The 14,111-nt window shown below is 46.9% G+C and overlaps 1 protein-coding gene and 1 long non-coding RNA gene across 3 annotated transcripts in view; one reads left to right on the forward strand and one right to left on the reverse strand.

Annotated features, from left to right (window-relative positions):
- The window catches only part of LOC118942075 (uncharacterized), a 784,985-nt gene that overhangs the window by 492,977 nt on the left and 277,897 nt on the right, over nt 1–14,111 (forward strand). The window lies entirely within an intron of this gene.
- canb1 (Calcineurin subunit B) overlaps nt 5,829–14,111 on the reverse strand; it is a 45,323-nt gene continuing 37,040 nt past the window's right edge. Inside the window, exons 3-5 of one of the 2 annotated variants that reach the window (XM_090211857.1) lie at nt 11,410–11,469; nt 10,875–11,059; nt 5,829–6,582 (exon numbers count right to left, since the gene is read on the reverse strand). In XM_090211857.1, the coding sequence (XP_090067983.1) occupies nt 6,535–6,582; nt 10,875–11,059; nt 11,410–11,469 (293 nt within the window). In that variant the 3' untranslated portion in view covers nt 5,829–6,534. 2 annotated transcript variants of the gene reach the window in all.

Here is a 14,111-nt window from a genome sequence, read left to right on the forward strand (position 1 = left end):
CACACCAGGGAAACAGAACCCCCCCCTACACACCAGGGAAACAGAACCCCCCCCCCTACACACCAGGGAAACAGAACCCCCCCCTACACGCCAGGGAAACAGAACCCCCCCCCCCCTACACACCAGGGAAACAGAACCCCCCCCTACACACCAGGGAAACAGAACCCCCCCCTACACACCAGGGAAACAGAACCCCCCCCCCTACACACCAGGGAAACATACCCCCCCCCCCCCCCCTACACACCAGGGAAACAGAACCCCCCCTACACACCAGGGAAACAGAACCCCCCCCCCCCACCGGGGAAACAGAACCCCCCCCCCCTACACACCAGGGAAACAGAACCCCCCCCCCCACCGGGGAAACAGAACCCCCCCCCTACACACCAGGGAAACAGAACCCCCCCCTACACACCAGGGAAACAGAACCCCCCCCCCCCCCTACACACCAGGAAAACAGAACCCCCCCCTACACACCAGGGAAACAGAACCCCCCCCCCCTACACACCAGGGAAACAGAACCCCCCCCACCGGGGAAACAGAACCCCCCCCCTACACACCAGGGAAACAGAACCCCCCCCCCCACCGGGGAAACAGAACCCCCCCCCCTACACACCAGGGAAACAGAACCCCCCCCTACACACCAGGGAAACAGAACCCCCCCCCTACACACCAGGGAAACAGAACCCCCCCCCCCCCTACACACCAGGGAAACAGAACCCCCCCCCTACACACCAGGGAAACAGAACCCCCCCCCCCCCCCCCCCCCTACACACCAGGGAAACAGAACCCCCCCCCCCCCCCCTACACACCAGGGAAACAGAACCCCCCCCCCCCCCCCCTACACACCAGGGAAACAGAACCCCCCCCCCCCTACACACCAGGGAAACAGAACCCCCCCCCTACACACCAGGGAAACAGAACCCCCCCCTACACACCAGGGAAACAGAACCCCCCCCCCCCTACACACCAGGGAAACAGAACCCCCCCCCCCCCCCCCCTACACACCAGGGAAACAGAACCCCCCCCCAACACACCAGGGAAACAGAACCCCCCCCTACACACCAGGGAAACAGAACCCCCCCCACCGGGGAAACAGAACCCCCCCCCCCTACACACCAGGGAAACAAACCCCCCCCCCCCACCGGGGAAACAGAACCCCCCCCCTACACACCAGGGAAACAGAACCCCCCCCTACACACCAGGGAAACAGAACCCCCCCCCCCCCTACACACCAGGGAAACAGAACCCCCCCCCCTACACACCAGGGAAACAGAACCCCCCCCTACACACCAGGGAAACAGAACCCCCCCCCACCGGGGAAACAGAACCCCCCCCCCTACACACCAGGGAAACAGACCCCCCCCCCCCCCCACACCGGGGAAACAGAACCCCCCCCCTACACACCAGGGAAACAGAACCCCCCCCTACACACCAGGGAAACAGAACCCCCCCCCTACACACCAGGGAAACAGAACCCCCCCCTACACACCAGGGAAACAGAACCCCCCCCCCCCCCTACACACCAGGGAAACAGAACCCCCCCCCCCCTACACACCAGGGAAACAGAACCCCCCCCCCCCCCCCTACACACCAGGGAAACAGAACCCCCCCCCCCCCCTACAAACCAGGGAAACAGAACCCCCCCCCCTACACACCAGGGAAACAGAACCCCCCCCCCCCCCCTACACACCAGGGAAACAGAACCCCCCCCCCCCCCCCTACACACCAGGGAAACAGAACCCCCCCCCCCCCACCGGGGAAACAGACCCCCCCCCCCCCCTACACACCAGGGAAACAGAACCCCCCCCCCCCCCCCCTACACACCAGGGAAACAGAACCCCCCCCCCCCCACCGGGGAAACAGAACCCCCCCCCTACACACCAGGGAAACAGAACCCCCCCATACACACCAGGGAAACAGAACCCCCCCCCTACACACCAGGGAAACAGAACCCCCCCCTACACACCAGGGAAACAGAACCCCCCCCCCCCCCCCTACACACCAGGGAAACAGAACCCCCCCCCCCCCCCTACACACCAGGGAAACAGAACCCCCCCCCCCCCTACACACCAGGGAAACAGAACCCCCCCCCCCCTACAAACCAGGGAAACAGAACCCCCCCTCCCTACACACCAGGGAAACAGAACCCCCCCCCCCCCCACCGGGGAAACAGACCCCCCCCCCCCCCTACACACCAGGGAAACAAAGTGATCACACAAAGCCAATACTTACAATGTTTCAAAGTGTCTTTATTTGTTATTGTCATTCAGTATCACGTTTCCAACAGTCTCACAGCATCAGATGCAGAATGCAGAGAAAAGGGGAAAAATAAATCTCAAACTTAAACCATTTTCCTTTTCCACATACTAAAATAAAAAACACCAAATAAAACTTCAAAGAAAATAGAAAAAGTAGCAGTTACAAAACTAAGGATCAGTCTGGAACTATAAGGACAACAGAACAGAAAGATGGATCTGCATAAATACATATATACAAAAACCAACAGCATCATATCTCCCCGTGAAAGCAGAGTGCAGTGTGTAGCAGTTGACGCAGGAAACAGACCTTTTACTGGGGGGGAAAAAAAAGAAGAATCATCTCGTTGATCCGGGAGGAAAATACTAAACACCTAAATAGTTCAGTTTGTTTGGATTACTGCTCATAATGCGAACATATCCATACTTTAGCCACCAGTAGATTATTAAATATCACAATTACTAACATCACCATTCATGTGTTAATTAACAAGAGGATTATTTAAATGGATCATCTACATGCGCAACCAAAATCCTGCAAGCAAATGGGAGGCGTTTTGACCAGAGTCCTATGAGGCCTGGTCAAAAGTAGTGCACTACATAGGGAATAGGGTGCCGTTTGATACACATCCGATGACTCTCCAACTCAATGTTTCTCACTAAAATCACTGGTGTCCGAACCAGGAAATGAGGTCACTCAAAGCCAACCCGACAACAAATCACTGGTGTCCAAACCAGGAAATGAGGTCATTCAAAGCCAACCCGACACCAAATCACTTGTGTCCAAACCAGGAAATGAGGTCACTTAAAGCCAACCCGACAACAAATCACTTGTGTCCAAACCAGGAAATGAGGTCACTCAAAGCCAACCCGACAACAAATCACTGGTGTCCAAACCTGGAAATCAGGTCACTCAAAGCCAACCCGACAACAAATAACTGGTGTCCAAACCAACCTATCAGGTCACTCAAAGCCAACCCGACACCAAATCACTGGTGTCCAAACCCACCTATCAGGTCACTCAAAGCCAACCCGACAACAAATCACTGGTGTCCAAACCCACCTATCAGGTCACTCAAAGCCAACCCGACAACAAATCACTGGTGTCCAAACCCACCTATCAGGTCACTCAAAGCCAACCCGACAACAAATCACTGGTGTCCAAACCCACCTATCAGGTCACTCAAAGCCAACCCGACAACAAATCACTGGTGTCCAAACCCACCTATCAGGTCACTCAAAGCCAACCCGACAACAAATCACTGGTGTCCAAACCCACCTATCAGGTCACTCAAAGCCAACCCGACAACAAATCACTGGTGTCCAAACCCACCTATCAGGTCACTCAAAGCCAACCCGACAACAATCACTGGTGTCCAAACCAACCTATCAGGTCACTCAAAGCCAACCCGACAACAAATCACTGGTGTCCAAACCAACCTATCAGGTCACTCAAAGCCAACCCGACACACCATTTTGTTATTACATTTTGCCAGGGATGCCCACCTCCCCTTTAAATACGGTAGTTTGGTAAATGCTTGTGTTAATCTCCCTGCTTTTAATACCGCAGAGGGAGAAGAACGATGAGGCATTCGTGATAGGAAAACAAGCGGTGAAAGAAGAAACATTAAAATATACACCATCCCATTTGCACATTGATAACATTTACCTAATCTAGTATACACCGTGTATACACTGAGTGGACAAAACATTAGGAACATCTACTTACTCTATCCGTTGACGTAGGCTGACCAGGTGAATCCAGGTGAAGGGTATGAAGTCGATTATTAAATCTACTTCCGAGTGGCGCAGCGGTCTAATGCACTGCATCTCAGTGCTAGAGGCATCACTACAGACCTGGGTTTGATCTCGGGCTGTATCATAACCGCCCGTGATCGGGAGGCACACAATTGGCACAGCGTCGTCCGGGTTAGGGGAGGGTTTGTCCCGGCGTAGGCCGTCATTGTAAAATAAGAATTTGTTCTTAACTGACTTGCCTAGTTAAATAAAAATCAGTATAGATGAAGGGCAGGTTAAATAATTATTTTTAAGCCCTGATACAATTTATACAGATTGGGTGTGTGTGCAGATTCAGACAGATGGTGAATGGGCAAGACAACAGAGTTAAGACCAGCCTCCCTGTGGAACACTTTCAACACCTTGTAGAGTCCATACCCCGATGAATTGTGGCTGTTTTGAGGGCAAAGGATTGGGGGTGGGTGCAACTCAATATTAGGATGGTGTTCTTAATGTTTTGTACACTCAGTGTCTATTGGTTACAAAACTAACAATGCGGCCTACAGTTGAGTCTCAATACGATGCCTTAACATTATTTATACCATGGCATTGTTGGATACTCTGTTTCTGATTGGCTTGAAGGGCATTCCAGAGCGTGCATTATTTCCCTATAACACACAGTATTTCAGCACGGTAGAATTCAATGGCTATAGTTCATTCTTACATGTTATATGTTTAAGCTGCTTTTAAAAACAAAAGTATATTTGAAAAACTGCATTTTTGAATTAGATTTTCATTATAGCAAGCTTGGACCGATGGTTTGCTTAATAACTAAACTAGCAAGTCTGTTTGTTTGGTTCCCGTGGCAACTTTCTAGCTACTTTGCAAATTAACACATTTCTAGCGGCAAACGTGTTTAATTTATAGCTGTGGTATAAAAGGAATAATCAACTCAGGCTCTCTGGGAAATAGTGCAATTCAGTGGAAGGTTAGTTTCGCTCCGCTAGCGCGTCGTGGAACACACCTTCGACGTCGTGCATTATCTTCCACGTCGTGCATTATTGTCCATAGAACGCATCTTGTTGATAATCCCTTACATGTTGTCTCAAAAACACACTGACATTTACAATCTATGTCGAGAATTTTTTTTCAATCTCGATGTCATTAGGCTCAGGATATTCCTCCAAACTTCACTTCAAAATGTAATACAATAGATTTTCATAGATGCGCTCCATGACTTGAAGAGAGATTCTTCAACTTGAGTGATGCGCTCTAGGCCACTTTATTCAAGGTGCAACTGAAACGTGACTATTCCAAAACCCTCCGAAAGACGCACACACAGGTTGGAGCAGCCTTACCACCGAGCCCGTGGAACAGTTGCTGTACGGGGTTAAGTGCCTTGCTCAAGATCACAACGGCAGGCAATGGCATCTAGGATGTGATACCAACAACCATCTCGTTGCCTGTTCACTTCCCAAACGATTTTTCCCATCCGACCTCGGGTTTCAAACTGGCAACCCTCTGGATGCTGGCTAACCTCTAACTGCCAGGCTACCTGTTACTTTGGATTGGGTGACTGTTATGTAGACCGATACAGACTGTTCAACGTAAAAACATGTCATCAAAGTCAATAAATGACAAAAACACTTTCTTGGCATGTATCTCTACTTGACGTTTCGTTGTTTTTTTCTTCCAGAAAGTCTGACAAGAAACAGAATAATAATTTCCGACAATATAAGTAACTATAAATAAAACACTCATGTTACAATAACATTATATTGTATGTTTCATGTGATTGGAAGTTTAACTGATCTAATCACAACTTGCTCAAGAGGATGGAAATGGAACAAAATAAATGGCTGTTTATTTGTGAAAATAAAACGTGCATCCAGCCATCATGTGACGATGTAGGAACGCTTGACGTATCACACACTAGTCATCATGTGATGACGTAGGGAACGCTTGACGTATCACACACACTAGTCATCCATCACTGACAGCGACGTGGATAGTTCATAGTAATAACAATATCAGCTGGTTTCTGGGTATGTCCTGGTTGGCACTTCACACCCTACTTTTTTCAATTGTAACTGAAATCAAGTATTTTTTGTATTTAATGTAACACCTCAGATAACGTCACATTTAACCACGAGAGAGCCATTATAGATATTACATGAGTATTTGTGTATTTAAAAAAAAAAAAAGACACCAGAACGAAAATAAATATTTTAAAAAAAAATAAAGAAAAAAATGAACTAAATATAAACAAGCAAACATTTCTCCCCCTCCCTCCTCCATTGAACTGGGATGTTCTTTACAAACAAGACTATCTTGTCTTTCTTCGGGTTATTGAGAGGATCGGAGTTCAATAACACAGTTGGCTTCACGAGGCTCGTGGTTTCTTAAGAAAAAAAAGTGGCTTCAAGGAGAGAGAGAATACTTCCATTGAAATACACAGAGAGCGTTTGTCAGATGTCTTGAGCAGATCTTCAGAGACAGACGGAGAAGAAAGCGAGGGGGGGAGAGGAGCGGAGGGATGGGCTCACACGTCCACCACCATCTTTTTGTGTATGTCAAGGCCACCCACCACCTAGGAGAAGAGAGGAGGAACACAAGTATTGAGTTAGAATTGTTATTCTAGTTCTAATTCCAATTCTAGTTCGAATTCTAATTCCAATTCTAGTTCCAATTCTAGTTTCAATTCTAATTCCAATTCTAGTTCCAATTCTAGTTCCAATTCTAATTCCAATTCTAGTTGAAATTCTAGTTCCAATTCCAATTCCAATTCTAATTCCAATTCTAGTTACAATTCTAATTCCAATTCTAGTTGAAATTATAGTTCCAATTCTAATTCCAATTCTAATTCCAAAAGCAGGTTGGAACAGATTGATTCTTAACGCTATTGGCAACATGGTTCTACCTAAGAGAGACAACTCACTACTAGAATAACTACTGTATGCTGTTAACTCCGTAATACTAGTATCTCTACTGTATGCTGTTAACCCCTTAATACTAGTATCACTACTGTATGCTGTTAACTCCTTAATACTAGTATCACTACTGTATGCTGTTAACCCCTTAATACTAGAATAACTACTGTATGCTGTTAACCCCTTAATACTAGTATCACTACTGTATGCTGTTAACCCCTTAATACTAGTATAACTACTGTATGCTGTTAACTCCTTAATACTAGTATAACTACTGTATGCTGTTAACCCCTTGTATGTTCTTTAATACTGTCCTGCACTCTCAGCTATGTTTATGAATGAGTCTCTTCAAATGAAGTCACACAATCCCTCCACAACAACCTGCTCCAACTCAAACCAATTATAATCATGGTCCAATCAGCTCAAACCAATTATAACCATGGTCCAATCAGCTCAAACCAATTATAACCATGGTCCAATCAGCTCAAACCAATTATAACCATGGTCCAATCAGCTCAAACCAATTATAACCATGGTCCAATCAGCTCAAACCAATTATAACCATGATCCAACCAGCTCAAACCAATTATAACCATGGTCCAATCAGCTCAAACCAATTATAACCATGGTCCAATCAGCTCAAACCAATTATAACCATGGTCCAATCAGCTCAAACCAATCATAACCATGTTCCAATCAGCTCAAACCAATTATAACCATGGTCCAATCAGCTCAAACCAACCAGCTCAAACCAAAAATAATACTCACACATGGACAGAGCATTTTAGTTGAAGGCTTTAGAGAAACGTGCCAAATATGGCTCATTCAGGAGAGTGAAACAGAATATAGACCTTTCACTGGGCCTCCCGGGTGGCGCAGTGGTCTATGGCTGTGCCACCAGAGACTTTCGGTTCGCGCCCAGGCTCTGTAGCAGCCGGCCGCAACTGGGAGGTCCATGGGGCAACGCACAATTGGCCTAGCGTCGTCCGGGTTAGGCCGGTAGGGATATCCTTATCTCGCACTAGCGACTCCTGTTGGCGGGCCGGGCGCAGTGCACGCTAACCAGGTCGCCAGGTGCACGGTGTTTCCTCCGACACGTTGGTGCGGCTGGCTTCCGGGTTGGATGCGCGCTGTGTTAAGAAGCAGTGAGGCTTTGTTGGGTTGTGTATCGGAGGACGCATGGCTCTCGACCTTTGTCTCTCCCGAGCCCGTACGGGTTGTAACGATGAGACAAGATCGTAACTACTAACAATTGGATACCACAAAATTGGGGAGAAAAAGGGGTAAAATTTAACAAAAAAAAGAAAAAAGAATACAGACCTTTCAGATAGAAACTGGCTCGAGTCATGTCATCTACACATAGCACTTCTAATGTTACACTAAATAAGTTTTTCCCCCTCGTCAATCTACACACAATACCCCATAATGACAAAGCAAAAACAGGCTTTTACAAATTTTTGCTCATTTAGAAAAAATATCACATTTACATAAGTATTCAGACCCGTTACTCAGTACTTTGTTGAAGCACCTTCGGCAGTGATTACAGCCTTGAGTCTTCTTGGGTAGGACGCTACAAGCTGGGAGTTTCTCCCATTCTTCTCTGCAGAAGCTGCACAGCCATTTTCAGGTCTCTCCAAAGATGTTCGATTGGTTTTCAAGTCTGGGCTCTGGCTGGGCCACTTAAGAACATTCAGAGACTTGTCCCTGAAGACTTGTCCTGTTGGAAGGTGAACCTTCGCCCCCAGTCTGAGCTTCTGAGCGCTCTGGAGCAGGTTTTCATCAAGGATCTCTCTGTACTTTTCCCTGTTCATCTTTGCCTTGCTCCTGACTAGTCTCCCAGACCCTGAGCTGAAAAACATCCCCACAGCATGATGCTGCCACCACCTTGCTTCACCGTAGGGATGGTGCCAGGTTTCCTCCAGATGTGACGCTTGGCATTCAGGCCAGAGAGTTCAATCTTGGTTACATCAGACAAGATAATCTTGTTTCTCATGGTCTGAGAGTCTTTAGATGCCTTTTGGCAAACTCCAAGAGGGCTGTCATGTGCCTTTTCCTGAGGAGTGGCTTCATTCTTTCTGGTCACTCCACCAATGGTGGAGTTCTGCAGAGACGATTGTCCTTCTGGAAGGTTCTCCCATCTCCACAGAACTCTGTCAGAGTGACCATCGGGTTCCTGGTCACCTCCCTGACCAATGCCCTTCTCCCACGATTGCTCAGTTTGGCCGGGTGGCCAGCTCTAGGAAGAGTCTTGGTGGTTCCAAACTTCTTCCATTTAAGAAAAATGGAGTCCACTGTGTTCTTGAGGACCTTCAATGCTGATGTGCCTCGACACAATCCTGTCTAGTAGCTTTACGGACCATTTCTTCGACCTCACGGCTTGGTTTTTGCTCTGACATGCACTGTCAACTGTGGGACCTTATATAGACAGGTGTGTGCCTTTCCAAATCATGTCCAATCAATTGAATTTACCACAGGTGGACTCCGATCAAGTTGTAGAAACATCTCAAGGATGATCAATGGAAACCTGAGCTCAATTTCGAGTCTCATAGTCCCATCAATTTTGCCATTATGGGGTATTGTGTGTAGATTGGTGAGGATTTGTATTTATTTAATCAATTTTAGAATAAGGCTGTAACGTTACAAAAATGTGGAAAAAATTAAGGGATCGGGAAATACTGTAAAAAAAGAATGATCCCACGACTAGAATACAGTATTTACATATGAAGTGGACAGCAGGATGAACCATGACTAGAATACAGTACATACATGTGAAGTGGACAGCAGGATGAACCATGACTAGAATACAGTACATACATGTGAAGTGGACAACAGTAGCTATATAGGATGAACTAGAATACAGTATATTATATACATATGAAGTGGACAACAGTAGTTATATAGGATGAACTAGAATACAGTATATACATATGAAGTGGACAACAGTAGTTATATAGGATGGACTAGAATACAGTATATACATATGAAGTGGACAACAGTAGTTATATAGGATGGACTAGAATACAGTACATACATGTGAAGTGGACAGCAGGATGAACCATGACTAGAATACAGTATATACATATGAAGTGGACAACAGGATGAACCATGACTAGAATACAGTATTTACATATGAAGTGGACAACAGGATGAACCATGACTAGAATACAGTATTTACATATGAAGTGGACAACAGGATGAACCATGACTAGAATACAGTATTTACATATGAAGTGGACAGCAGGATGAACCATGACTAGAATACAGTATTTACATATGAAGTGGACAGCAGGATGAACCATGACTAGAATACAGTATTTACATATGAAGTGGACAACAGTAGTTATATAGGATGAACTAGAATACAGTATATACATATGAAGTGGACAGCAGGATGAACCATGACTAGAATACAGTATTTACATATGAAGTGGACAGCAGGATGAACCATGACTCTAAGGTGAACCATGACTCTAACCAATCTCTAAGGTGTAACCATAGCACCCCCCCCCCCCCCCCCCACGAATAGGGTTGCAAAGTTCTGGAACATGCTCTATCCCTGCTTGTTCCTTCCAGATACCAGGAATCCTCCAATCAGAACTTTGGAAAAATGTCAAGAGATTTACTTTAACCACCCCAACACAGTTAGCCCGGACAACACAGTTCCACCGGACAACACAGTTCCCCCCGGACAACACACTTCCCCCCGGACGACACAGTTCCCCCGGACGACACAGTTCCCCCCGGACGACACAGTTCCCCCCGGACGACACAGTTCCCCCCGGACGACACAGTTCCCCCCGGACGACACAGTTCCCCCCGGACAACACAGTTCCCCCAGACAACACAGTTCCCCCCAGACAACACAGTTCCCCCGGACAACACAGTTCCCCCTGGACAACACAGTTCCCCCCGGACAACACAGTTCCCCCGGACAGTAAGACCTCAGACTTACTAAGCAGAACTCTTCGAAGGATATCCTGCCGTCTCCGTCCTTGTCTGCGTTGATGATGGTCTTGTCCACGATCTGCTGCAGCTGGGTGTCCTTCAGGTTGTTTCCTACCATCATCTTCAGCACCTGGAAGAGCTCTCCGTTGGAGATGTAGCCATCCTTGTCCATGTCGTAGATCCGGAAGGCAACTAGAGAGGGGTGGAGAGGGGGGAGGTAGAGGGAGGGGTGGAGAGGATGGGAGAAAGAGGTGTAGAAGGGAGTGCGCAGGAATGCGCGTGTAAATAGACAACAGTGGTTTGAACACAGAGCTTTGTTTTGGTGTTTCGGAGAACGCCTCATCATTAACCTTCAGGCATTCTGTTTCTACTGTGGCGACTGGAGGAGGGGAAGGAAGCAGGAACGTGTGTAAATACAGAATAAACAACCACATGGCGCTTTTGGTTTTGTCTTTGTAGTACACATCGTTGTATATGGTGAAACGGTGTGTAGATGGAGAGGAAGTAGCGGAGATGGATTTGCAGTAGATTTGTCTACTTACACCGAAGCTTTGACTCCTTGTCCCCCTTGACACTGAACTGTGAGACTCCCTCGATGAATTCTGGGGGGGGGGAGATGGTTTAGAGTTAGTTAGACTTCATATGACTGCTTGTATGCAGCCTATGCTAGACTTTTTAAATGCACTACGGGAGTGATCACATGCAAATGCAGTACTTTATGCACTCATAAGTCTGTTCGTAAACACAACAGCAGACTACTACTTGGGGCTAAATTCAATCCAATCCCATCGCTCCGTTTCGGGCTTTGCATCTTTTAGAACGCAATTCACAGTAAACCCGGCATATGTTGGATCAATCGTGAATGACCTTTAAACATCAATCACGCTATAACGTGGATCTTCAGCTGTCCGGATTGAATCTGGGCCTAAAGTAATAATAGTTGTGACTGTCCTGTGTTCATGTGATCTAGTTGTGGCTATCCTGTGTTCAGGTGATCTTGTTGTGACTGTCCTGTGTTCAGGTGATCTAGTTGTGACTGTCCTGTGTTCAGGTGATCTAGTTGTGACTGTCCTGTGTTCAGGTGATCTAGTTGTGACTGTCCTGTGTTCAGGTGATCTTGTTGTGACTGTCCTGTGTTCAGGTGCTCTAGTTGTGACTGTCCTGTGTTCAGGTGATCTAGTTGTGACTGTCCTGTGTTCAGGTGATCTAGTTGTGACTGTCCTGTGTTCAGGTGATCTTGTTGTGACTGTCCTGTGTTCAGGTGATCTAGTTGTGACTGTCCTGTGTTCAGGTGATCTAGTTGTGAGTGTCCTGTGTTCAGGTGATCTAGTTGTGACTGTCCTGTGTTCAGGTGATCTTGTTGTGACTGTCCTGTGTTCAGATGATCTTGTTGTGACTGTCCTGTGTTCAGGTGATCTAGTTGTGACTGTCCTGTGTTCAGGTGATCTAGTTGTGACTGTCCTGTGTTCAGGTGATCTAGTTGTGACTGTCCTGTGTTCAGGTGATCTAGTTGTGACTGTCCTGTGTTCAGGTGATCTTGTTGTGACTGTCCTGTGTTCAGGTGATCTAGTTGTGACTGTCCTGTGTTCAGGTGATCTAGTTGTGACTGTCCTGTGTTCAGGTGATCTAGTTGTGACTGTCCTGTGTTCAGGTGATCTTGTTGTGACTGTCCTGTGTTCAGGTGATCTTGTTGCGACTGTCCTGTGTTCAGGTGATCTAGTTGCGACTGTCTTGTTTTGTGGTTAGAGACAGGTAACCTAGTGATTAGAGAAGGTAACCTAGTGGTTAGAGCAGGTAGCCAGCCTAGTGGTTAGAGAAGGTAACCTAGTGGTTAGAGAAGGTAGTGATTAGAGAAGGTAACCTAGTGGTTAGAGCAGGTAGCCAGCCTAGTGGTTAGAGAAGGTAACCTAGTGGTTAGAGCAGGTAGCCTAGTGGTTAGAGACAGGTAGCCTGGTGGTTAGAGACAGGTAGCCTGGTGGTTAGAGACAGGTAGCCTGGTGGTTAGAGACAGGTAGCCTAGTGGTTAGAGACAGGTAGCCTAGTGGTTAGAGACAGGTCGCCTGGTGGTTAGAGACAGGTAGCCTGGTGGTTAGAGACAGGTAGCCTAGTGGTTAGAGACAGGTAGCCTAGTGGTTAGAGGCAGGTAGCCTAGTGGTTAGAGACAGGTAGCCTAGTGGTTAGAGACAGGTAGCCTAGTGGTTAGAGACAGGTAGCCTAGTGGTTAGAGCAGTTGGCCTAGTGATTAGAGACAGGTGGCCTAGTGATTAGAGACAGGTAGCCTAGTGGTTAGAGACAGGTAGCCTAGTGGTTAGAGACAGGTAGCCTGGTGGTTAGAGACAGGTAGCCTGGTGGTTAGAGACAGGTAGCCTAGTGGTTAGAGCAGTTGGCCTAGTGGTTAGAGACAGGTAGCCTAGTGGTTAGAGACAGGTAGCCTAGTGGTTAGAGCAGGTAGCCTAGTGGTTAGAGACAGGTAGCCTAGTGATTAGAGCAGGTAGCCTAGTGGTTAGAGACAGGTAGCCTAGTGGTTAGAGACAGGTAGCCTAGTGGTTAGAGCAGGTAGCCTAGTGGTTAGAGACAGGTAGCCTAGTGGTTAGAGCAGGTAGCCTAGTGGTTAGAGACAGGTAGCCTAGTGGTTAGAGACAGGTAGCCTAGTGGTTAGAGGCAGGTAGCCTAGTGGTTAGAGCAGGTAGCCAAGTGGTTAGAGACAGGTAGCCTAGTGGTTAGAGCTGTTGGGCTAGTAACCGAAAGGTTGCAAGGTTGAATCCTTGAGCTGACAAGGTCAAAATCTGTCGTTCTGAACAAGGCAGTTAACCCACTGTTCCTAGGCCGTCATTGAAAATAAGAATTTGTTCTTAACTGAGTTGCCTGGTTAAATAAAAGAAAAACAAGGACATTTCTAAGTGACCCCAAACTTTTAAACGGTATATGTATGTCTTTCAGAGGGGTTGGGATAAAGCAGAAGTCAACGTTTAGTTGATGATTAACGTGATCTTAATTATTACATTAAAGAATAAGGGATCAATCATGCTCATGACAAGTCTCACAATGCATTGGAATGATGGCATCATAATGCATTAAACCTGTAGGCTTTAATTTAAATTAATCGTTCTATATATGATTCATTTATCTTCATGCCTCTCTTTTTTTTATTATTTCACCTTTATTTAACCAGGTGGCTAGTTGAGAACAAGTTCTCATTTACAACTGCGACCTGGCCAAGATAAAGCAAAGCAGTTCGACACAA

The sequence above is a fragment of the Oncorhynchus mykiss genome, chromosome 20 (assembly GCF_057628025.1).
Source record: "Oncorhynchus mykiss isolate SJ-2025 chromosome 20, ASM5762802v1, whole genome shotgun sequence".
NCBI lineage: Eukaryota > Metazoa > Chordata > Actinopteri > Salmoniformes > Salmonidae > Oncorhynchus > Oncorhynchus mykiss.